At 47.4% G+C, this 26,192-nt stretch overlaps 1 protein-coding gene across 1 annotated transcript in view; it reads left to right on the top strand.

Moving 5' to 3' along the window:
- Window positions 1-26,192, top strand: part of dock10 (dedicator of cytokinesis 10) — a 91,387-nt gene that overhangs the window by 56,686 nt on the left and 8,509 nt on the right. Inside the window, 25 exon segments of the mRNA XM_062552066.1 lie at window positions 3,254-3,367; window positions 3,492-3,563; window positions 3,849-3,995; window positions 4,340-4,423; window positions 5,038-5,134; window positions 5,417-5,455; window positions 5,675-5,853; window positions 6,807-6,923; window positions 7,210-7,327; window positions 7,554-7,675; window positions 8,335-8,449; window positions 9,045-9,123; window positions 14,184-14,321; window positions 15,591-15,700; window positions 16,270-16,379; window positions 16,861-16,998; window positions 17,445-17,627; window positions 17,901-18,011; window positions 18,365-18,580; window positions 19,630-19,687; window positions 21,255-21,353; window positions 22,465-22,571; window positions 23,142-23,264; window positions 23,819-23,932; window positions 26,025-26,171. Of these exon segments, the coding sequence (XP_062408050.1) occupies window positions 3,254-3,367; window positions 3,492-3,563; window positions 3,849-3,995; window positions 4,340-4,423; window positions 5,038-5,134; window positions 5,417-5,455; window positions 5,675-5,853; window positions 6,807-6,923; window positions 7,210-7,327; window positions 7,554-7,675; window positions 8,335-8,449; window positions 9,045-9,123; window positions 14,184-14,321; window positions 15,591-15,700; window positions 16,270-16,379; window positions 16,861-16,998; window positions 17,445-17,627; window positions 17,901-18,011; window positions 18,365-18,580; window positions 19,630-19,687; window positions 21,255-21,353; window positions 22,465-22,571; window positions 23,142-23,264; window positions 23,819-23,932; window positions 26,025-26,171 (2,937 nt within the window).

Here is a 26,192-nt window from a genome sequence, read left to right as displayed (position 1 = left end):
GCCACCTCTGATCCGGCCCACTTCAGGCCCCGATCCGTTCCACAGTCGTCCTTTAGCTGTAGTTGTGGAGTGAGGTCTTGTTTTGGCAAATCATTCTAGAATGATTGTACACAGATCTAAAATTTGTTGTACATTTGGCTGCCATGTGAACCAGTAGAGAGTTCATTATGACATCAGCAGATGGAACCTTGGGCGCCGAGGGCAACCACGCCTCCCCAAAGTCATTCTGTGTCGAGGGCTCTCACTGCAGCTGGCCAGAGAATGGTACAGGGTCACTGTTTAGAGCTTACTGATTGGATGAATTGATCTCAAGTGGTTGGATTGTTAGTAGATTTCTGTGTGTGAGTGTGTGTGTGTGTGTGTGGGGGGGGGTTAGGTGGGTTTGTGGTTTTGTGAAAGTATGGATGTGTGCCAGTGTGTGTCTGTGTGTGTGTGTGTGTGTGTCAGTATGCATGCATTAGGTTGTTGAGGGGCTCCTCACATCACCTCCCCTCCATACACTCCAAACACACAGTCAGCAGTGTGTGTGTGTGTGTGTGTGTGTGTGTGTGTGTGTGTGTGCTTCAAGAGTGAGAGCATGTGTGCATGCATGTTTGTCAGGGTATGGGCCTGGTGCCCGGAACACAGGCATGATTGGGCTGAGTACTCACAAATGTCCACATGTACACAGGACACACACACACACACACACATAGTTCTGTGAGAGGGAAACATGCAGAGTGCAGATCGCAGGACTAGAGCAAAGGAGAGAGATAGAGAGAGAAGAATAGACAAAGGGGATAGAAAAGGATGGAGAAAGAAAGAGAAATCTGAAGAACAGGGCCTTGCACAGGGTCAATGATAAGTCTAGACCTGGAGAGAGACAGAGATGGACAAGCAGACAGACAGACAGACAGACAGACAGTCTGCATTTCACTAAGAGAGGGGGTGTGGATCAGAAACGACATGAGAAAGAGATAGAGGGAGAGAGACACAGTGGAAGGGAGAGAGAGAGGGGAGATGAGAAAACACTGAGAAAAAGAAAGGGAAGGAGAGAGAAAGAATAGAAGAGAGAGAGAGAAAGAAAGAGAGGGAGCAGGAGAGATCGTAAGGGATGGGGAAGGCCACATTCATTGAACCGGCGGTTGTCATGGTAACCAATCAGCCGTGCTGGGTCCTCTTGAAGAAGCAGAGACTGTGAATGTGTGTGTGCTTGTGTGTGCGTTTGTTTGTGTGTGTGTGTGTGTGTGTGTGTGTGTGTGTGTGTGTGTGTGTGTGTGCACGCTTGCGTGCGTGCGTGTGTGTGTGTGTGTGTGTAGAAAGGCTTGTGGGTCAGTGTAACTCTGACTAACGTTAATGTGCACACTCATGCACAGACAAAAGAGAGAGGGTGGGGGTTGAGAGGGAAAGAGGGGAAGAGACAGCAGAAGAGAGTGAGAGAGAGCGAGAATGGAGAGATAGGGAGAGAGAAAGAGAGAGAGAGAATGGAGAGAGAGAGAGGGAGAGAGAGATAGGGAGGTTTGAAGGTTTAGAGAAGGAGAAAGAGGCTTGGAGCACAGCATGAAAACAATAACAGCAGTCAAGACTAGCCACATCCTGCATTAATCAACCGCTGTGTGTGTGTGTGTGTGTGTGTGTGTGTGTACGTGTGTGTGTGTGTGTGTGTGTGTGTGTGTGTGTGTGTGTGTGTGTGTGTGTGTGTGTGCGTGTGTGCGTGTGTACGTGTGTGTGTGTGTGTGTGTGTGTGTGTGCGCGCGCGTGTCTTTTTAAGAATAACCCTGGTTAGATATACCATGCATATTTCAAGTTTGCACTCTAATACATATTCATCACGCACACACACACACACACACACACACACACACACACACACACACACACTTATACAAACTCCTATCTGCACAAATTATACTAAATTGCCATATACATTTTCAGCATTGATTTTTTGGATGTTCACCATTACTTGCATAGTCAATGCATTTGATATGCATACTGTGTGTGTGTGTGTGTGTGTGTTTGTGTGTGTGTGTGTGTGTGTGTGTGTGTGTGTGTGTGTGTGTGTGTGTGTGTGTGTGTGTGTGTGTGTGTGTGTGTGTGTGTGTGTGTGTGTGTGTGTGTTTGTCAGATAGCTTGATTGGACTCCTGTGTGTGTATGTGTCAGATAACTTGATTGGAGTCCCACTGACAGTTTTAAAACAAAACAAAGTACCCTGACATGGCCATTAATCTCTCCATGGTAACGCCCGGTTTCCTTTGACAGAATGTTAGTGGAATATTCAGCACAGCATATATTTGCATTGTTTACTTATAGAATATACATCCCTGTAGGTAACTGAGTCTGCAGGGCAGTTATACAACCCTCTATAGTTCTATACTATAGCACATACTGTAAAGATGAGAATTGCCTCTATATTGCCAGATGATAATATAATACCTACATAGTTATTTACCACAGAGACTACTTATCAATCCAGATTTTCGAAATCTGAGATTTCATTATGTCTGTGGTCATTTTACAGTAAGTCCTTACATTGCAAAGCACGTTGAATAATCACACTAAAGCAATGAGTATGCATCACCTGACAAGCGGTCCACCGGGGTTAGATCCCCTGTGTCCTTGTGGATAAAAGCATCTGTTAAATACCAGTCAATTTAAACTTTAACTTTATGAATGAATACAGTATATAGCATACTGCATGGCCCGTAATTCAGCTTGGCCCTATTCTCCCACTCTCTCTCTCTCTCTCTCTCTCTCGGCTCCTGTGAAATCTGCAGCGGAGAGAAGCCTCTTTGGCTCAGCTCTGTGTGACTGGCTCCTTTTGGCCGGTGGCCAGACAGGGCTCATTCCTGAACAGCTGGGATGCCAGCTCTAATGCCCGCCGTGAGACGCTGATCCACACTGTACCGCCGCGCTGAGCCTTCAGGAGATTTCCCTGGGCGCACATCGCCAGCGCGCTGTACAATGTTCTCACTGTCTCCTCTCTTGGTTTATATATAGCTACAGTATAGCAGCTGCCGTTTACGCTAAAGGTGATCCAAGATGGCTGACAGTGTGTTATAGTCACAGTTTGCTACCAACGTGAGCCACTTTGTATGGCTCCTGAGGAGATGTGTTGGTACACTTGCTCTTTCTCTCATCTCTGTCCTGATATTATTATTGTTTTAGGACGAGATCTGCTTGACAGCACAAAGTCAGATTGTTTTTTAGTGCTTGTACTTACATGCACTCCGTCTCTTTTCTCTTTCTTTGTGTTATTTTATGTCTGCGGCGCAGTTTGTGTTTCGGACAGAGGCTCATGGGTTTAGAACCGTCCATGAGGAGCTGGCCAAGGGCATGACCTCCGACCTGAAGAGCAACGAGCAGGTGGCCATCAAGAACATCCTGAAGGTGAGCCAAGATGGCCAACAAAGTCAAGCATAAGTGGTCATGAGAGAATAGGAACAAACTCAGTGCACTTGTGTGGTGTGTGATTGTCTCGTGTTGATGATGCCATCTCTGCTCGCCCCTGTAGTTCTCCTGGTTCTTCCTGGAGCTGATTGTGAAGTCCATGGCCCAGCACCTGGTTGATTCAGGAAACCTCAAGGTATGTCTGTCATACGGGAGCACTTAGTAGCTGCACTGTACTGTAGTGATTTACAATGGCCGCCGGAGATGGACTATTGAGTTGAACACCATGATGTATTGTAACACGGCGCGTGCTGTGCCAGTGTCATGGTACGGTGTCATGTATGGTGTGGTAACACGGTGTGTGCTGTGCCAATGTCATGTATGGTGCGGTAACGCGGTGCCAATGTCATGTGTGGTGTGGTGTGTGCTGTGCCAATGTCATGTGGTAATGCGGTGGTAACGCGGTGTCGTCTGCCCTCAGCTGCCCCGACCCCAGCGGTTCCCGGCCTCGTACCAGGGCCGGCTGGAGGCGCTGGTCATGAGCGTGGCGGACCACATCTACTGGAAGAACAAGGAGATGCCCGAAGAGGCTCGCAGTGCCAACCAGGCCGTGGCCATGTTCGTCAAGGTCAGTCTCAAATGATACTCCACGTCACACTGAAGTGGAAACACACAAAAAAACGTTCGCTAGATGCAGGATATTTTGTTTAATTGTTAGTTTAATATTTGTGTAACAAGGCTGGTTTGCCAATTGAGGTCGTGCTTTTCAAGGGGGTGGAGGATGAAGGGGGTAAGACATTGAAGACAGACTAACGTGATGAACCCCTAAAGGCACAGAACCACAGAACAAGGAGTTTAACATCTTTTCCCGTGTCTGGTGAAGAAACATCCTGATGTTATGAGAAGAGCAGGCAGCTTTGATTGCATGCGAACCTCTGGCACTCACACTGCTATTGTCTTTCCCCCCTCCAGCGCTGTTTTACCCTCATGGACCGAGGGTTCACCTTCAAGCTCATCAACAACTATGTCAACAACATCACTGCCAGCGACAACAAGGTAGCCCCCCCGTGCCAGAGCCGCAGTTCTAGAATCAGAACGTTAATGGGCTCCAGGACTCCTCTCTGCTCTCAGGCATAGAATCCGAATGTTCTGGACATTCCGCGAAAGCCTCATTAGAAGTGCCACGCTTTCTGTTCGCTGTAGGGCCACAATGACGTCCAATAATATCAGACTCTGATGAGAGCCCGTGTCTCTGTGGGGCTTTTACGTGTGTGTGTGTATTTTCACTGTTTCTGACTGGGCAGCTCGGAGGGTCTGGCGGTTTATTTGCGTAGCTATCAGAGTCATTGGAGATTCCAGGAACTGACAGACCTCGAGCTAGCGTTGAGTTAACGTAACGGGAACAGTGTGTGGCGCTGGAAGGGTCTTTTCATCAATAAACACATTAGATCATCAAATAATGGAGATATAATGAAGCCATTTTAACGCATGCCATGCTTGAGCTGACTGGTGTGGAACAGAGTTGAGGTTGTCTTTGTGTGCGTGTGTGTGTGTGTGCTTGCGTGTGTGTGTGTGTGTGTGTGTGTGTGTGTGTGTGTGTGTGTGTGTGTGTGTGTGTGTGTGTGTGTGTGTGTGTGAGACGTTTCATTCTGCCTCCATGCTCTCCACAGACGCTGTGTGAGTTCAAGTTTGAGTTCCTGAGGGAGGTGTGTAACCACGAGCACTACATCCCCCTCAGCCTGCCCATCCCCTCCTCACGCATCACAGGTCAGTCACACACACACACACACACACACACACACACACACACACAAATGTACACACACACACACACACACACACACTTTTATACAGTACATGTATGCACACACGCGCGCGCACACACACACACGCACACACATACATACACACACACACACACACACACACAGGCACGCACAAACACACACACACACTTTAAACATGTATGCACGCACGCACGCACACACACACACACACACTTGATTGTCCTGTTTGGTCACACTCTTGTGTCCTGCTTGTGTTGCACAGATAAAGGCTCAGCGCTGGAGATCACCCAGAGTGCACAAGGTAATGTCTGGACTCACCTGTCACACTCACCTGAGATGAACGTCAAACACACCCTCTGTTCACGCTTATGCAAAGGCACAAATCTAAGTGTGTGTGTGTGTGTGTGTGCATGTGTGTGCGTATCTCTTTGTGTGTGTGTGTGTGTGTGTGTGTGTGTGTGTGTGTACGTGTTTGCATATCTGTGTGTGTGTATCTCTCTGTGTGTGTGTGTGTGTGTAGTGGACGTGCCAGAGTACAGCCTGACGGGAGAGTTCTGCCGTAAGCACTTCCTGACGGGTCTGCTGCTCCGAGAGCTGGGATTGGCCCTCCAGGACGAGCAGGACCTCCGGCACCTGGCCCTCGCTAGCCTCAAGAGTCTCATGGCCAAGCACTCCCTCGACTCACGCTACGCGCTCAAGGTACACACACACACACACACACACACACACACACACACACACACACACACACACACACACACACACACACACACACAAAAACGCACACAAACACCTGCCCCTTTGCCAGCTTCAAGAGTCTGATTGCCAATCACCCGCTCAACTTTCGGTGTGTGTATGTGTGTGTGTGTTCACACATACTGCCAGAATGGTTAACACCTCTTATGAAGTGTTTGGAAACATCTCTAACACCTTTGATGTGAGATCAAACGGAAATGTTAAAGTTCGAGGTTGTGTCTATGGACTTTCATGGCAAAATGACTTGGCACCCATTCTTGCAAAGATCAGTGATCTAGACTACTAGTGCAGAGCCCTTTTGTTCGTATAGCATGAAATTTGCCACTGCACACACTCGTGCCATTATGATGACACCCACTAAATTTGAGAGCAGTCGGATGAGTGGTTCGAGAGTTATGCATGGAACAGACAGAGTGACACACAGACAGATGTTCCTTGCATTTATAGATAGATGTATGTAAATTGGTAATATTGGTACAGTAGTTGGCGGTTTCAACTATGTGAACAGCTGCCATACTGTAACTCTGCTTTACAGTATATCAGCTGTTGTTGGCAACCTTGCTTTGGGGCATACAGCCCTGGAAAACAAAAATCATCCTACGGTTGTGGAGTGACATTTTGAATATGGCCGTCAACTCTTTAGAATGTCACTTCATTTTTTCCAGAGCTGATGATGTTTTCCACACCCATGAGTGCCACATCCGGAATTGTTTCAATCCTTCCTTTGAGAAATGTGATTGGGTTGAAGTTAATCATTCATACTGTGTGTGTGTGTGTGTGTGTGTGTGTGTGTGTGTGTGTGTGTGTGTGTGTGTGTGTGTGTGTGTGTGTGTGTGTGTGTGTGTGTGTGTGTGTGTGTGTGTGTGTGTCGTGTGTGTGTGTTGTGCCATGTGTAGGAGAAGCAGGCGAAGATAGCGTCGCTGTACCTGCCGTTGTACGGTCTTATCCTGGACAACATGCCCCGCTTCTTCCTCAGGGAACTCTTCCCAATCTACTTCAACTCCAGTGACCAGGTATGTACGCAACACACACACACACACACACACACACACACACACCATGCCCATCCCCTCCTCACGCATCACAGGTCAGTCACGTACACACACACACAGACACACACACACACGCACACGCACACGCACACACAAAAACACACACACATACACACACCTTCACTTCACACCTTCACTTCACACATTTCACACCCCTTACCACTGCACACACACACACTTTTGACATCCTCACTGTCCCCCATGTGTCCTGTGTGTGCCACAGTTAAATGTGTGCCCATGTGTGCAGGGATCTCGGGATGACCTGAGTGTGGGAGGGGGCCTGGCTGGGCAGATCGCCCATGCTGTTCGCCATGGCAACTCCATGGATGCCTCCTTCTCCAAAGAAGTTCTCAACTCCATCACTGGTACTAGGGCCTTGCGTTTCTGTTCTTTTCTCTCCCCCCCCCCCCTCTCTCTCTCTCTCACTCTCTCTCACTCTCTCTTTTTCAGTTGTTTGTGATGTTGTACATGGTCAGATGTGATTGAGTGTGCGTGTGTGTGTGTGTTTGTGTTTGTGTTTGTGTGTGTACTGTATGTGCGTGCTTGTGTACATGTCTGTGCTTGACTTACATCTTATCCATGTTTCCTCAGCCTTTTCATCTCTGGCCGTCTCCACGGGCAACCATGCGGACTCTCGGGGTTCCCTCATCAGCATCGAGTCGAACCCCAGCAACAGCGACCGCAACAGCGAGAAGATGGACGGCTGCGAGAAGGTAAGCAGGAACTTCCCAGCCGGTCAGACAAGAAGCTGGACAAACGACAGCCATGCCGCACTCAAAGACTTTCCTTTACAGTCCCATCCATAATGCCTGCAGTATGCACCCTGGCTGTAGGGGGAGAGAAGGGGATGGTCTGCACACTGTACATGGGCTCCAAGAAATACTTTCTTTATTCTTAACAAGGCAACGTTTCGATCTCAACAGATCTTCATCAGGCAAATAGGAACTGGTAGGGCCAGCCCTTGCTGTGGGGCCCATCAACACAGGAACACTGAAAAATATATTTTAGGTTGATACACAAGTGTTTTTTTTTTGCCTTTCGTCCAATACTGATGTTTAAGGAGTCATGAAATGAAGAACGTTTTAAAAAACGGGTTCCAGAGTGGTCACTTTTTCCCTCTTGAAGATGCTGTTTGTTGACTAATCTACTGTTTCATCTGAAAGTGAAGTAATAATAATAATCTTTCATCTGTGATGAGTTGGTGATATGTGTTTGATTAGTGATGCCTGGCTTGTGTGTTGCTGTGCTCTGACCAGTTCGCTCGGCTCCAGTCCCTGATTGGCTTAATGATATTAATCTTTCATCTGTTATGAGTTGGTGATATGTGTTTGATTAGTGATGCCTGGCTTGTGTGTTGTTGTGCTCTGACCAGTTCGCTCGGCCCCAGTCCCTGATTGGCTTTGGCTCGCGCTTCGACAAGCTGGACCAGGCGGAGACCCGCAGCCTGCTCATGTGTTTCCTCCACATCATGAAGACCATATCGGAAGGTGGGCCACCAGGACCACGTACTGTAGAGGCCTCTAATGACCCATAGGGGGAGAATAGACCACCAGGACCACGTAGAGGCCACTAATGACCCATAGAGGGAGAATAGGCCACCAGGACCACGTAGAGGCCACTAATGACCCTTATAGAGGGAGAATAGGCCACCAGGACCACGTAGAGGCCACTAATGACCCTTATAGAGGGAGAATAGGCCACCAGGACCACGTAGAGGCCACTAGAATAGAATAGAAGAATAGAATAGAATATATATTTTTTGATCCTGTGAGGGTAATTCGTTTCTCTGCATTTAACCCAATTTAACCGAATTAGTGAGCACACACAGCACACACACAGTGAGGTGAATCACACACTAACCCAGAGCTGTGAGGGGTTAGGTGCCTTGCTCAAGGGCACTTCAGCCGTGGTGGACTGGTCGGGGATCGAACCGGCAACCCTCCGGTTACAAGCCTGAAGCCCTAACCAGTACACCACGGCTACCCACTAATGACCCTTATAGAGGGAGAATAGGCCACAGGATGGAGATGGAGGTGGTGGCTGCCTGCTGCTGTAAACACTCTTGTGTTGCTTGTGTTGCAGATGTGATGGTGTCTTACTGGCATCGGGCAGTTCACCAGGAGATCTCTGACTTCTTCAACATTCTCGAGTGAGTGTGTGTGTGTGTGGGTATGTGTGCATCTGTATGCATGTGCGTTTGTTGCCGTGTGTGTGTGTGTGTGTGTGTGTGTGTGTGTGTGTGTGTGTATATATATGTGTGTGTGTGTGTGTGTGTGTGTGTGTGTGTGTGTGTGTGTGTGTGTGTGTGTGTGTGTGTGTGTGTGTGTGTGTGTGTGTGTGTGTGTGTGTGTGTGTGTGTGTGTGTGTGTGTGTGTGTTTGCGTATGTGTGTGTGTGTGTGTGTGTGTGTGTGTGTGTGTGTGTGTGTGTGTACATGTGCGTGGGTGTATGTGTGTGTGTATGCGTGCGTGTGTGTTCTTTAGCTGTCGTGTGCGTGTGCGCGTGCGCGTGCGTGTGTGTGCAGGCTGAGACACGGCTGCTGGATGAGCAGCGGCGTGTGCAGGTGTACCTCCATGAGAGCACACAGGATGAACTGGCACGCAAATGTGAGCAGGTGCTCATTGAGAAACACCTGGAGATCTTCCACACGGAGTTCCAGAACCTTCTGGATGCCGACAAGAACGAAGGTGAGGAGGACAGTTCTCCACAGCACCTGTTTCATTGCGCTCGAGTTTTGAGGTTAAAGGAACATTTATGTGGGAGCCCTCAAAAAACTTTCACCGATGTTTTGGTTTCGCTAACCCATCGCTATGCCCCTCATAATCGAAATGTTCGTTGCTTTGTCTTTTTGTCTTTTAGATGGTGTGTGTGTGTGCACGTACAGTACGTGTATGTGTGTGTGTGTGTGTGTGTGTGTGTGTTATGCTGAGTGATGACACACACTGCAGCAAATGTGTAATAACTGGATGTGTTAGCTGATTAGCGATGACAGCCAGGTTAACACTGATATGTTTAGCACATCCACAGTAGTGTTTTTTGATGTGCCTGCCCTGCTCCTAAATGCTCTCACACTCGTGCCCTGATAAAGAGCAAAAGGCAACAGCACACAGACACATAGCCACACACGCCAGACGGGAAGCCATGCAGATAGCAGACCTGGGGAAAAGAGCCACATTTCCCTGGTTAGAATAGAGAGGGTGCAGGAAAAGAATTATCGAGAGATTTGGTGTGCCTGTGAAGAGATGAGAGGAGAGAGATGAGGGGAGAGAGAGAGAGAGAGAGAGAGAGAGAGAGAGAGAGAGAGAGAAAGAGATGAATGGTTAAAGGGAGAGCAGACTGAAGATGGGTGTTGCTGTTGTTGTTTCACACTCCTTTTGGCATGTTTTTGTAGAGGGCCGCGTTTTTTTCTCTTTCTGTGTGTGTGTGTGTGTGTGAGCTGAGCTCTGTGTCGTCTGGTGCCTGCTTTGTGGAGGATCGTCTTCAGGCTCTTCTTTTTTGTCTGAGGAGAACAGACAAGCTGAATCACCAAGTCTGAGTCACACACACTCACACTTACACTCTCTCACACACACACACACACACACACACACACACACACTGTCTGCAGAATGGGGTTTCAGGGCACATGTCTGTGTGGAAAAGCTAGTAATAAGCCAGTAGTGTGTGTGTGTGTCTGCTTTCTGCTAGATATCTTTAATTCCTTGTTGCTAATTAAATTATCCCTACTCTGTGTGCATGGTAAGAAGGCCTGGATTAGTGTGTGTGTGTGAGAGAGAGAGAGCGAGAGAGAGAGTGTGTGTGTGTGTGTGTGTGTGTGTGTGTGTGTGTGTGTGTGTGTGTGTGTGTGTGTGTGTGTGTGTGTGTGTGTGTGATCATAGGGATTGCATGGTGTAAGTGGGTGTCAGGCTCTCTCCCCAGACAAGCAGGGCCCTCTGCTTAACATGCAGCCCTAATACAAACCCAGGCAGGATTTGCATACCCTCCTCTCCTCCTCGCTCTCTTTCTCTCTCGCCTTCTCTCTCTCTCCATCACTCTTTCCTCCCTCTCCCTCTCTCCATCTCTCTTTCCGTCTCTCTCCATCTCTCTTTCCCTCCCTCTCCCTCTCTCTCTCCCCCTCTCTCTCTCTCTCTCTCTCTCTCTCTCTCTCTCTCTCTCTCTCTCTCTCTCTCTCTCTCTCTCTCTCTCTCTCTCTCTCTCCCTCCCTCCCTCTCTCCATCTCTCTCTGCTCTGGGCGGTATGAAAGCACTACGCTTTGATCCTGAAATGAACCTTGTGTGTGTGTGTGTGTGGGCGGGTGGCTGGCTGGATGGCTGGTTGGGTTGGGTGTGTTTTGATGACTTGTGCTCAGCATCCTCTCCTGTGTGAAGCCTCTTAACTAGATTCCAGCAGCACAGCCTCTCGCTCGCTCTCAGACCAACACTCCCATGGACCAGATAAGGGCCGCATCAGGGCCGCATCAGGGCCACATCAGGGCCAGATCTTCTCCTGTGTGAAGCCTCTTAACTGGATTCCAGCAGCACAGCCTCTTACTTGCTCTCCCCTCACCTTCAGCTCTCAGCCCTCAGTGTAGTACTGATAGACACTGGAGGAGATATGGGCCACATATGGGCCATATGAGGCCACACCAGGGCCAGATCAGGGCCACATTCGGGCCACATCAGGGCTAAATTAGGGTCGCATCAGGGCCAGGTTATGGTCAGATCCTCTCCTGAGAGTTCTGTTATCTGCCTACAGTTTCAGCTGCCCAGAGGGGGAAAGGACACTGTTGATGTCGATCCATTTAGCATGGCTCACGGTCATGGGTTGTAATGACTAGGTCAAAGACCGCAGCCGACTCGGGAACAGATAACTTGGCTCCAACACCCATTAGCAGAGTCAGGGCCAGATCAGTGCCGTATCTGTTTTGGGGGCCAGCTGCCATTTGGCGCATTCAGAGTTGAAGTGTCTGGTATTGAAATTGACATGTGACAGTTTCTGCACACTTTGGTGCAGATTTGGTGCCGACGCAGCATCTACAGTATACAGTACATTGTGCCGTTGTGTTTGTCCCGGTCCGATGTGAACTTGGTCCCAGTCTGGTATGGACTTTGTCCCGGTCCGTAATGAACTTTATCCCGGTCTGTTGTGGCTTTCCTGTCCGTAGTGAACTTTATCCCGGTCCGTTGTGGCTTTCCTGTCCCAGTCCAGTGTGGCTTCTGTCCCGTCAGTGTTTGTGTGTCAGCCTGACCAGTGGCCAGTGGCCAGCGCTCACTGCCCTTATTGACGTCCTAATGGCTCTCCTCCCTAATGTGTGCCATTGACCCCTTTAAAAACAACGCTCCCGTCCGGCCTGAGAGAGCTGTGACAGTTCCAGTGATGTTAACCAGCCCTCCTGCTTCAGAGTGTGTGTGTGTTTGTGTGTGTGTGTGTGTGTGTGTGTGCGTGTCTGTGTGTGTGCGTGCATATACATGGGTGTCTGTGTGTGCGCGTGTGTGTGTTTGTGTGTGCGTGTGCATACATTTGTGTGTGCGAGTGCATGCGTACGTATGTGTGTGTGTGTGTGTGTAAGATAGTGTCACAACCTGTATCTGTCTATTTGTGTGTGTATTTTGACGTGCGTAAAGTTGTGCATGCCTGACTGTAATTGCTCTCTGCTTCATGGAAGTTGTCATTGTGAACCATAACATGTGTCTCTCTTTCTCACCCTCCCTCATCGTTAGCCTGATCATGACAAACACTCACTCACTGGCCTCAATCACAACACCATTTAGACTGACCCAACCCAACAGACAAAACATCTGCGTTTAATCAGGATAATTGCCAGTCTCAGATAGCTTCCTGTTGCCAATATTATGTCAGCTAGGAAGCGCTCTCTGCTAACACACCCTAACATGTCAGCTTTTCGAGCATGTTCGGGGGGGAAAAAAACTTGCCTTGATGTCAGAGATAGATTTTTTTATCTACAAGGCCTGTCACGATAATGATGCCATTTAGTTATTGTCAATATCGTAATTTTAGCTGATAATTTAATTGGCAACAATTTGCTGATGCAAACGTTTAGCTTTATCATCTGGTCTTCCATAGTTGTAATCCCAGGCAGCAAACATTCAAATGAATATGCACATATACGGATGTGTGCCCTATTCGTGAAAGTGTCCGCTAAAAGAATAATGTGCAGCTTATCTGTTCTCTCTTATCCAGAGCCAGTGGTTAAAAACGTGCATGCACTCGCTCAGTCAGTGTGTTTTCAGTCTCAAAAATGAGCAGCTGAAAGCATAGCAACACAATTTACATCAGTTCATCTGAAACATTACGATCGTATCTAGTACCAGCCACTGCAGGTGGAGACCTTATACTTGCATTATTGTGTGGTCAGCATTACATGATGTAAAATAACAATGATACTGTTTATACAGTAATTTCCTGTATATAAGCCGCATTGTGTATAACCCGCAGGACAGTGTTTTATGCGAGTTAAAAGAAACAAAACCATATTGATACCATATTAACTGTCCCTGTGTACTAACCTCATAGCTGAAGACATTTGGCAAAATCAATGTATAAGCCGCGGCTAATAGTCGGGAAATTACGGTATTAATATTTTCTAGGACAAAATATCGTCCAACAAAAATAGTTATCCTGACAGGCCTAATATCTACAGCAGTCACAAAACATTCTAACTAACTAATCTTATGTTAAGGGCTGGATCCCCATTAAAGGATTAAGCCTAGACTGAAAGAGGATGGCAATGAAGATTTCTTCTCAAAAAGAGCTTTTGGTCTATGCTTAATCTGTGTATCCGAAACTGGTCCTAAATCTGCTCCAGAGGGATTAGATAATTGAAAGAGCTCTAGCCCATATCTGGTGTTAACCTAAAGGGTTCTAGCCTATATCTGGTGTTAACTCTGGCCAGATGAAGATCATCCCAGTTTCTCGATGAGGTCTAGCGTGGCCTACAGGTCCTTCTAGACCCGGAGCTTGAGGCATTATTATGCAGCAAAAAAGATCTAATAAACATCACATCGCTTACTCCATGAAACCCTTTCAGCCAGTTAGTATACGTACCTTCTAATGGAACTAACTCTCCAGGATCTGAACGTTAAACAACTCAATCACTGACACAGCTGATCCTAGCCTTCCAGTTCACTTGAAGCCTGTCTCCGGAATCCGGATGTTTGTACATGATGCATGTGCTGAAGACGATGATGATGATGATGATGATGACAGTGGAGGTAACCTCTAGAGTAACCTCTGCTGTGATTGGCTCGTTGTTGAACAGGAAGCTAGCGGCGGCAGTAAAACTGGCTCAGGCCACCCAGAACAATGGCACCCTGAAGGGCTCTAGCACCTCCCACCAGTCCTCAGGAATCCTCCCACAATGGTAAATGCCCGCCCACTGCCACCTGCCATTGGCTCACTCCTAAACCAGGGGGTGTGGTTTCTTTACTTTCAACTCAATAGCAATGCATAGATGATATTTCTATCAGTCATAAGCCTCATGCTCTAGTAGTCAGACATCACACTGCAAAAGTGATGATACATTGGGCGACTTTGAGCAATATTGCTGGGCAATCATATGACCGGCTCCAGATGTTCAATTAGGATCATCGTGACAAGTTACTGATTCAAATTCTCCAGATAAAGATGTGCTGTCCAATGACAAGTGTACAAACAACATCCGTCAGTCATTTGTGAGGCAGCATTGCTCTATAAGTTGCTCTGTGTGTTATTTCTTTAAGAGGGCTGTAACTGGCTAGACTGGTTAGTGCTACATGGAGAGCTGGTTATTTTAGTCTTAGTGAGTGGCCTGGATGGCCGTTTCAGGTAACGTTAGCAAGATGGCCGTCTCAGTTAGCGTTAGCAAGATGGCTGTCTCAACTGTATTATTAAATAGATTGTTGATTGGCCATGGTGGGAAAATCCCATTCCTACAGCACAAGGAATTTAACACCTCTCCTGTTTATATCTGAAAATAATTGCTGTAAAGAGTGCAAGGGCGGGTTGGTCTTAAAATATCTCCTAGGTCATAATGTTAATATCCACAACACCTATTCAAAGAACAAGCTGTCCCTAGATTTTGGCGCAAATGACCAAAAATGACCTTTTAGTGCAAATGACCTCACAATATCTGTGTGTGTCATACTCCCTAGATTCAACTACAAATGCCCACAGTACTCTACACACACACACACACACACACACACTATACACTCATTCGTGTGTGTGAGCCCCTACCCCCCCACAGCTCATCATCGCGTAGTTCTTGTTGGTGGTGGTAGAGCCTCCTGTCCCCCCACAGTCTACATACATCCAGTGCAAGTGTGTCATGTGACCGTTTGGTGGCCATTTTGTATCCCAGCATGCCCCCTGCCTTACTTCCTGTTTGTGTACTCTGACTCGGTGTCTTTGTGATAGCACTACATGCACTGTGCTACATGCCAGACCCTGCTCTAATAAGGTTAACCTGTATAGATTTAACCTCCTAATGTTGGCTCCAAGTCATCTGAACCTGAACTTGGAGAATAAAACATGTGCTTTAAAGGAAGGTGAACCAGAGAAACAGTTTGACAGAGGTGTTGCTAATTTTTTTGTTCTCCTTCTGTGCCATGAATTGTTTAATCATGTTGCCCGTGGATGTTCTGTTACCCAGGATGCAATCTGGGCAGGACGGGCACAGGCATGCCCGCTCCCAGACTATGCCCATCATCAGGGGCAAGAACGCCCTCACCAACCCCAAACTCCTGCAGATGATGGAGTCAGGTAAAGACAGCTCAGAGAATCCTTTAGCCATGAAGCCACATCCTGAGTCCAGAAAGTAAAAGTCCTGCCATATATTCTTTCTACCTACAGTAACACAGGTTATATCACTAATTTTCTGATCTGCCTGGCTAATTAGGATGAGCTGGTGTACCAAAATGGTTGGATCAAATACTTGACAGTACTTTTACTTTCTGAACTCGGGATGTCTGTCTCTGGTATACATGCTCATAGATCATTTTAAGACCCGTAGTGTTATTTTTATAGCACACGCTATACATTTTTTTCCATATTAGTCAGCCATCTGAGTCAATGAGACAGTTGTCTTTTATGTTTCAAGGAATATTCTAATGCTCTACTGGATTTATTAAGTGTGTGTGTGTGTGTATGTGTGTGTGTGTGTGTGTGTGTGTGTGTATGTGTGTGTATGTGTGTATGTGTATGTGTGTGTGTGTGTGTGTGTGTGTGTGTGTGTGTGTGTGTGTGTGTGTGTGTGTGTGTGTGTGTGTGTGTGTGTGTGTGTGTGTGTGTGCGTGCGTGCGTGTGTGTGTGTGCGTGTGTGTGTTTTATAGATATCCCTGAGGGTGATGTCCTGACTCCTATGGACATTGAGGCTAACCTCTCCACTGAAGTGGCCCTGACTGTTTTGGATGTGCTTGGTCTGTTTGTTCAACATCACAAGGTGAGTTGGCCACCTTCCATCTTACCCTCAGTCTGCATTGACTTAACTCATGTCATAAACCTTTACCTTGAGCTAAATGTATTGAGGTAAATGTAGACTTTCCCGCGGTGTGGTCTTGAACATGGATTGAGTGTGTTAGTATCATTTTACAGCACAAGGCAGAGTGTAGAGCTGTCCTAACAGGAGAATAGTGCTTTGCTTCCCCCTGGTGGATGCCTTGACTGGAACTGATTCAGAGAACATACTGTATACTGAACTGTTTCAGACCAGGCCAGAGCAGAACTCTGTGTGTGTGTGTGTGTGTGTGTGTGTGTGTGTGTGTGTGTGTGTGTGTGTGTGTGTGTGTGTGTGTGTGTGTGTGTGTGTGTGTGTGTACGTGTGTGTACGTGTGTGTACGTGTGTGTGTGTGTGTGTGTGTGTGTATTTGTCTGTGTGCACATACATATTTTGTTTTGTTTTTTCCCCACCCCTGGTCCAACAGAAGCAGCTGCAGCATGAGGAGGGCCAGAACTCGCTGATGAAGAAGGTGTTCGACACGTACCTGCTCTTCTTCCAGATCAACCAGTCCACCACCACGCTCCGACACGTCTTCGCCGCGCTGCGCCTCTTCCTCCAGAAGGTGGGCGTCGTCATCAGCGCCGTACACACCCTTGTGTGCCCAACATCACCTGCTTTATATGAGGGCTCGGCTGCACTGCTGTGGCAGACGTCTCGCAATAAACACATAGAGATTATTAACGGATAATTCGAAATGAGTTTATCCCCCAACGTATAATGTGTCTGCATTTTCTATACACTATACTGCAGTGATTACGTATGAGTGAATTTAGTGTGAATGAATTAATCTATTGTGCTGCATAGTATAGTATGTGTTCTGATGTCATCTCTTTGTCATCCCTTTTCTCACTCATTTCTCTACTCTATCCTTTTATATATTCTCATTCTATTATTTCTGCTTCTTTCTGGCTCTGTTTTACTTTCTCTCTCCATCTCTCCTCCCTCTCTCTCTTTCTTTTCTCATCTCTCCCCCCCTCTCTGTTTCTCCCTGTGTGTGTGTGTGTGTAGTTCCCATCGGCGTTCTTCCAGGGCAAGGCGGACATGTGTGGCTGCCTGTGCTATGAGATCCTGAAGTGCTGCAACCACCGCTCCTGCAGCACCCAGACCGAGGCCTCCGCCCTGCTCTACTTCTTCATGCGCAAGAACTTCGACTTCACCAAGGGCAAGTCCATCGTGCGCTCACACCTGCAGGTGGGTATCAGAGTGTGTGTGTGTGTCTGTGTGCGTGTGTGTGTGTGTGTGTCTGTGTGTGTTGTTTAACAAGTGATAAGTGTGTGTGTGTTTATTTACTTTGATGTCACTGCTTCGAGTGTTCGCAAGCACAAATTTAGGTGAAACGTACCATTACATTTTTTTGTGATCCATAAAATATTCATGCAACAGCTAATGAAAACCCCAGTGCTCGTAGAGCATTTCACATTTAAATTTCATGTGTGTCTGTCCTCCTGTCCGTGTGTCCGTCAGGTGATCAAAGCGGTCAGCCAGCTGATTGCAGACGGGGGCATCGGAGGCTCGCGCTTCCAGCAGTCGCTGGCCATCATCAACAACTTCTCCAACGGGGACGTCCCCCTCAAGGTGAGCCACACACACACTCTTACCTATCTGACCTCACGCCTTTACTCTTGTTATTCTTTATGTTCTGTGATCTGAGATCTTTAAGTGCTGTGTGTGGTTGAGTCAGTCAGTCATAGCTATACATCTACATGGTTTATGTTGAATGTCGAGAAGAAGTATGACTCCTCTCCCTTCTGCCTTTTCCGCCCCTTTTTATTTCTTCTCTCTTCTTCTTTGTTCCTGCTCTCCTTCTCCCCCTCTTCTCCTCCTCTCTACTCCTCCTTTCCTCTCTTCATCTCCCCTCCTCACTCCTCATCCGTTCTCCTCTACCCGTTCTCCTCCTCTCTTATTCTCTCTCTCTTTCCTTTCTCCAGAGCACGTCGTTCCCTGCGGAGGTGAAGGACCTGACCAAGCGGATCCGCACGGTGCTGATGGCCACGTCTCAGATGAAGGAGCACGAGAAGGACCCCGAGATGCTGGTGGACCTGCAGTACAGCCTGGCCAACTCCTACGCCAGCACACCTGAGCTGCGCCGCACCTGGCTGGAGAGCATGGCCAAGATCCACGTGCGCAGCGGAGACCTCTCCGAGGTACGGCAACCCACATGGGTCATACCTAAATGCCGAAGACTTTGAGACAGGAGTGACATTTTTGGTGTGAAGGATAGCTAAGGCGTATTAGGGCTACGGCAACCCACAAGGGTCATACTACATGGTGAAAACAGGAGATACTGTAGGAGTGATATTGGAGGTTTGGTGTGTAGGATAACAGATCTGTCAGAGGTACGGCAACCCACAAGGGCCATACTACATGATGAAAACAGGAGACAGAAGTGACATTTAAAGGTTTGGTGTGTAGTAGGATAGCCTAAGGTCTGTTAGAGGTACGGCAACCCTCAAGGGTCATACTACATGCTGAAAACAGGAGATAGGACTGATATTGGAGGTTTGGTGTGTAGGATAACAGATCTGTCAGAGGTACGGCAACCCACAAGGGCCATACCACATGCTGAAAACAGGAGACAGAAGTGACATTTAAAGGTTTTGTAGGATAGCTGAGATCTGTCAGAGGTACGCCAACTCACAAGGGCCATACTGCCTGGAGACTGCAGACAGGGCTGATGTTTGGTGTGCAGTTTAGTGTGTCGACAGTGACGTTGTCCAGGAGCACATTGTCTACGGCAGGAGTGAGGTGTCCGGTTACATGGTTACAGCGGTCAAGATCAACCTAAATGGGTCTCTAATCACATGATCTGAAGGATCTCCCAGCTTCTGGGGAACCACTTATGCTATAAAATGACAACAGTGTACATTACATATGTTTGAGGTTTCCTCTCCCATCCCTCACACTCTCTCTCTGTCTGTCTCTCTCTCTCTCTCTCTCTCTCTCTCTCTCTCTCTCTCTCTCTCTCTCTGTCTCTCTCTCTTTCTCTCTCTTATACCTCTAAGATGACGGAGTGACATTGTAATGTTTTTTGATCACTTTTTGTAATAAAGGGCTTTTGAAATTCAATTCTCTATCTCTCTCTCTCTCTCTCTTGCTCTCTCTCCATCTCTCCCTCCATCTCTCTCCTCTCTCTCTCTCCATCTCTCTCTCCATCTCTCTCTCCATCTCTCCATCTCTCTCTCTCTCTCTCTAGGCTGCCATGTGTTATATCCATATCTCGGCACTGATTGCTGAATCCCTGAAGAGGAGAGGTGAGCTACACCCGCTGGCCCTGCATGGCTGTTCCTCCACAGTCTCAGCTCTTGTGCTTTTGTGCTTTTGTGTGTGTGTTTGTGTGTGTGTGTGTGTGTGTGTGTGTGTGTGTGTGTGTGTGTGTGTCTTTAACTTTATGTGTTTGTGCGTTTATATTTGTGTGTACATCACAGGGCTTGTGTGTGTCTATGCGCCTGTATGTTTGTCATTAAATATGTGTTTGCGTGTTTGAGTGTGTGCCATCTCCATGTGTGAGTGTTTGTGTGTGTCTGCCTGCCATCTGTATGTGTGCAACCCATATGTGTGTGAGGCTGTGTGTGTGTGTGTGTGTGTGAGTGTGCACGGGTGCGCGTGCTTGCTGGTGTAGTGTCTCACCACAGTGCTTCTGTAACCCGTGCTTGTGAGCTGTAGGGGCTGAGCACTGATGACGGGTTTGTGGTGGCAGGCCTGTGTTAACTGCTGAGCTGCTGCCTGCTCAATAACAGCCTTTAAGTGTACACATACACACACTAACACACACACACACACACATACACGGTCACACACACACATACAGTACACACACTAATTCACACACACACACTCACACACCTACACACACACACACAGTCACACACCTACTTACATCATGCGCACACACACACACACACACACACACACACACACACAGACACACACACACACACACAGACACACACACACACACACACACACACACACACACACACACACACACACACACATACACGGTCACACACACACATACAGTACACACACTAATTCACACACACACACACACACACACACACACACACAGGCCTGTGTTTACCCAGGCTCTCTGCCCACGGCTAATCTCCAGCTGTGTGTTCCTGTACTGGCCAGGCTTCCTAACACCGTTTCACACTCGGCTCCGTTAGCATGCTTTTAAACACACGCTAAACGCCCCTGAGACGCTGTGGTCATTAGAATAGCCCAACATCCTCAGGGCATCTCAGGGTCTCATGCTCATTATTTGCTAGACTAGGTGGGATATTAAAACAACCATAGCATTTGAAGTACTGCATAGAGTAAGTCTTAAAAATAAGAATTGCATTAATAATTGCCTTATTATTCTTATTATTCTTATTATGTAAAATTACCATGTTTATGAGTATATTTTGTTCTGCATGTTTGCATGTTTCAGTAGTGAGCCTTTATTAGATCATAGCATCTAGAAGTCTGGAAGAGGTCTGGCTCTGACATGGACCTATTTTGACCCTGATCTGACCTTAGTTCGACCCCACCCTGACCTTAGTCCAGAGCTAGACCTGTTCCAGAACCCGCTGCTGTCACGTCTGCATGTGCGAGCCTGACGAACGCTGCATGATCGCGTCCGTACCGCGTTCCAAGCCGAGCACGAGCTTCCGCGTCCGTGCCGTAGCCAAGCATGCGCTTCCGTGTCCGTGCAGTACAACGCATTCGCTTGCGTGTGCATGCGTGTGCATGCGTGTGCTAGCGCCGATAGCGAGGATTCCCTGTGGAGCTGTTGACGTGTAAACCTGTTGTTGACCCTCCTTTGCAACGCAGGCTATTGGAAACCTGAAAAGGCCCGGATGTCCAGTGTTGCCCCTGAGGAAGCCAATGCAATTAACTGTAGCCCCTTACTAACCCCCCGAGAAGGAGAAAGTGAGTGTCCCCTCCGCCGTCTGCCTCGTCTACGCACCCCGAAAATAGATCTTCAACCAACGTGTGGAGCGGTGACTAGACTAGTCTTAGCAGAGACGTGTAAAGAAAGTTCTAGAATCAAGTAATTTATAGTTTAGTCCCCCCTCTTTTGATTTGTACAGTGTGGTGTTCTTGCAGTGCTTTGTAGTGGTGCGAAGGGAAAAGTATTTTGTGTGAAATATTTTCATAGTTAGATTTTTTATCAGTGTATGGGTGGTGGTGTGTGTGTGTGTGTGTGTGTGTGTGTTGTTCAGATACACTTAAATGCATCTTGTATTTCTTATTTGTAGACCAAACATTATAGGTCTGTGCAGGGATGTCCTTTCAGGTGGCTTGGACGTTTTGAGTGAATTTTGGAGTGATTTTGGAGTGAAGTCTCTTCCTTTTATTTCTGTCTTGATGTGTTATCATTGCTGTTTTCCCACTGGTTCAGCACCCTTTCCCCCTGCTCCTCTCTGAATGATTCACAGTGCACACACACACACACACACACACACTTACACGCGCACACACACACACACACACACACACACACACACACACACACACACACACACACACACACACACACACACACACGCACGCACAGTCAGACCCTGAGCATGAGTTCACAGGTGGTGTGGTGTGTGTTCTGTTAGAGCACTGGTGTTTGATTCCCCTATCACACTCATGTGGGACTGTTGTCATAGCGATGATAGTCACACACTCTAGCGGGTGGCATTGTGGTACTGCATGGGCAGTGAGATCTGATTGGTTGGTTTTTGATAACGGTTCCACATGTCTGGCCAATGGGAATTCAAACTCTCAAACAAAGACTGCATGCCAGTCACAAGATTGTTCCAATGTGTCAGTCCTGTGATACAGTTCTGATGTCACACAGACATGGCAGTGATGCTATGGATACATCAATTGTTGAGGTGGGACGTGAATCAATGAATGCATGGATGGACGGTTGAACGAATTATGTGAGTGAGTGAGTGAATGAATGAATGAGTCCATCAGATGGCTGTGAGTGCAGCTTGTGACATCACGTCCTGTATGTCCTGACCTCACTTCCTGTTTGGCTGTGCAGCCTCCTTCTGCATGGGCTGGGCAGCGTTCATGAGCATCTCCCCCAACGTGAAGGAAGAGGGGGCCATGAAGGAGGACGCCGGCACTCAGGACACGCCCTACACCGAGGTACGACACCCGCCATGTCCGGGCCACATATGGGCCAGAGTAGGGCCAGATTGAGCCGTGTAGGGACATGCAGGCAAAGATCCTTCATTACTGACAAGATAGAGCAACGTAATGCATCTCTATGGAAGCAAAATTCGAACAGTTCCTGTCTGCTTAAAGAGGCGTGTTGCAAAGACGTCATAGTGGGATATCGAACGTTTGCGCCTCTCGCTCCGCTTTAACCCTCTCTGATGTAGGTCAGATTTACCTCACATTGGGTCCAGGCGAGTTGGCAGAAGAACACTCCTCACAAACTCTGGCCCACTGATCAATGTGATTGACTGTATTCATTTTAAGATAGCAAATTTGTTGTATATGCTATTCTATATAAGTATATTATGCATAATATATGTTACATTATATTTGGTTTAACGGGATAGAGAATTGTTTACTTGACATGCTAACATGCATGGTTTTGGTAGATACCTCAGAGTACTGTAGACTCAAGGTGGAGTTGCGTACCAAAGACGTTCCTGTGTTTTTATTTTTGTTTGTTTGTTTGTTTGTTTGTTTGTTTGTTTGCGCCTGAAGGACACATTGGTGGAGCAGCTGGAGCTGTGTGTGGACTACCTGTGGAAATCAGAGCGCTACGAGCTGATTGCCGACATCAACAAGCCTGTCATCGCCGTCTTCGAGAAGCGGAGGGATTTCAAGGTGACTTTGAGCATCTCGTCTAAAAGTCTCCTCTGTACAGAAAGCCTCAGTCTGTTTGATCAACGTGGAAAAACAAACATCATAAACAGTCCTTTGAATTTAGATTTAAATGTGAAATTGGTCTTTGTCTGTGACCATAGCAATGGACTCCCATAGCTTAACGTTTTAATTAGTTGTTCGAATTAGTTGATCATGCAGCAGCCAACTCTGGTGTTACACTGCCCCTTATGGCTAACTCTGGTGTTACACTGCCCCTTATGGCTAACTCTGGTGTTACACTGGCGCTGTGGCCATTTAGTTTTAATAACTTAATTGGACCACCTCAAGCGTTGACGTCTATTACTATTACTATGCCATGTAACATATTGGCCATTGTGTAAATATACAGTATACATGTATGAGCATGTAAGATTAGTATGGTCTTCTATGTCTTCATTTATATGTGTCTGTGTCTGATTGTAATGGCTCTGTTTAACTCTGTTTCGTCTGTGGTGTGTGTGTGTGTGTGTGTGTGTGTGTGTGTGTGTGTGTGTGTGTGTGTGTGCGCCCCACAGCGCCTGTCAGAGCTGTACTACGACATCCACCGGTCGTATCTGAAGGTGACGGAGGTGGTGAACTCGGAGAAGCGGCTGTTTGGCCGTTACTACCGCGTGGCTTTCTATGGCCAGGTGAGCAAACACCAGGACACACCTCTAACGGCCGTTAGGACTCTATCTGTGTGTGTGTGTGTGTGTGTGTGTGTGTGTGTGTGTGTGTGTGTGTGTGTGTGAGAGAGAGAGAGATAGGGAGTGTGCGTGGGTGTGAGGGGAGTGTGTTTGTTTGGGTGTGTGTGAGAGAGACTATGTGTTTGCGTAGATGTGGATATGTGTACATGAGTGAGGGAGTGTGTGTGTGTGTGTATGTGTGTGTTCTTGTAAGAGTTGTGTGGATTTCATGTGCACACGGGAGGCACTGCAGACCATGTTAAGAGGACCTTTTCACGTCACATTGATGATCGCTCTTGATGATGGCACATCTGCAACTCCTTCACTGAAGGGCTTTGAAGGACGCTCTCCTGCTCTGTGGGAATGTCTGTGTAAAAAGGGGAACTTATGAAAAGCTGAAAGTATAGCTACACTCAGGGGTATACAATATATACACACTGTGCTCCTGTCTGTCTGTCAGCTCTCTTTCTATTAGGGGTGTGTGTGTGTGTGTAGTTCTCCTGCTGTTAGGACTGTGCGTGTGTGTGTGTGTGTGTGTGTGTGTGTGTGTGTTTCTATCTAGCTATTCTGCTGTTAGGACTGTGTGTGTGTGTGTGTGCCAGCTCTTCTGCTCATCTCTGAAAGTCTTCAATTCTTACTCCCCTTCGTCTGCTCTTGTCCTCTTCTCTCGGTTATCTTAATGTCAAGGCCGCGGTAAGTTTTTATTATTACTATAATTTTTTCCCCTTTTTTCTCTCTCTTCGCTCTGCCCCCCTCCCCCCCTCGCAGTCGTCCATCTGGCCGGCCGGCTCTGCGTCTAACCTCTCTCTCTCCTCACAGCTAGCGCTAATCTCTCGCCCTCGCTCTCTCCCCCCACATCCCCACATAGTCATACACACACAGAACGCTGTATGATATGTGCCATGTGACTCCTGGTCTCCCCTAAAATACCTCCCCACTCAACCCCACCACCCCCATATGCCTATTCACTAGTGTCTGCACTGCTCACTACAGTAGGTGTTGGGGGGGTGGGGGCTATAGTCGTCCAGTGGTAGTGACCGTAGGCCTGAGTAGGTCTCTGTCTACTGGACAGTCCTAGACTAGCACCATTGGGGGCTTAACAACACAGCACTGCCCATGCTACTCTGCCTGAGTCTCTGCCTCCCGTTTGAAGCGTCTCCTCCAGTAGAATGCAGTCTGAAATAGACCCTCCTTTATCCCAATGACCCAAGCACTACAGTTAGATGAAGATATATAACACATTATACTGTATATCTACATTTAACTCGACTTTATTTAAATAAAGTTAGATGATGTGATGCACAATTAATTACCAGATTACTCAGTTGTTTCATAGTGTGCTGCAGTTTTGATCATGTATTGATTTGTAGTCTATCATAGATGGTTAAAAGTACAGACGGCGTGTATGTATTATACTGTATACAGTAGTGTGTGGTGTTATAGTTAGATGGAGTGAGTGGTGTAGAGCATTGTACTGTATTTCATAGCACTTGTAGATGATTGGTGTGCAGTATAAAGAAGCTTCCATGTTACCTTGGAGCTGAATGATACTCATTGGGTGGTACAAAGTGCTGCTATGGGCGTCACCATGCCAACCACCTCTTTGTCTGACTTGCAGAAGCACCCCTGTGTCATTATTATTATTATTAATAGAATAACTCTTGTAATGGACTACTCTTCTTGAAGCAGGATTGTGCGCTAACAACATGACCACTGTCTTAACTTTGTTTTTAATAATGTCAAGTGTGGTTGCTGTGCTTTTCACACATACATTCTCACATACTATATCCACATTCTCACTTTCTCTCTCTCTCTCCATCTCTCTCTGTCTCTCTCCCTCTCTATCATCTCTCTCTCTCACACACACACACATACACTCACATACACTCACACACATACGCGCACACACACAAGCACATCATTTATCGTATATTTACTGCACATCCATTAGAGTTACACGCCCAGATTTCTTGCACTTCCCTTCCCCGCCACTAGAGGTCAGTGTGCCCCCCTGTGTGGCATGACGGTGACCTTGCTATGCTGCTGTCTCCCTCAGGGTTTCTTTGAGGAGGAGGAGAGTAAAGAGTTCATCTACAAGGAGCCCAAGCTGACGGGTCTGTCCGAGATCTCCCAGAGGCTCCTCAAGCTCTACTCCGACAAGTTTGGAGCCGACAACGTCAAGATGATCCAGGACTCCAACAAGGTTGGAGACTTTCACCAATCC

This window comes from Sardina pilchardus, chromosome 13, assembly GCF_963854185.1.
Source record: "Sardina pilchardus chromosome 13, fSarPil1.1, whole genome shotgun sequence".
In the NCBI taxonomy this organism is placed as follows: Eukaryota; Metazoa; Chordata; class Actinopteri; order Clupeiformes; family Clupeidae; genus Sardina; species Sardina pilchardus.
This window is presented reverse-complemented; position numbering and strand designations above follow the sequence as displayed.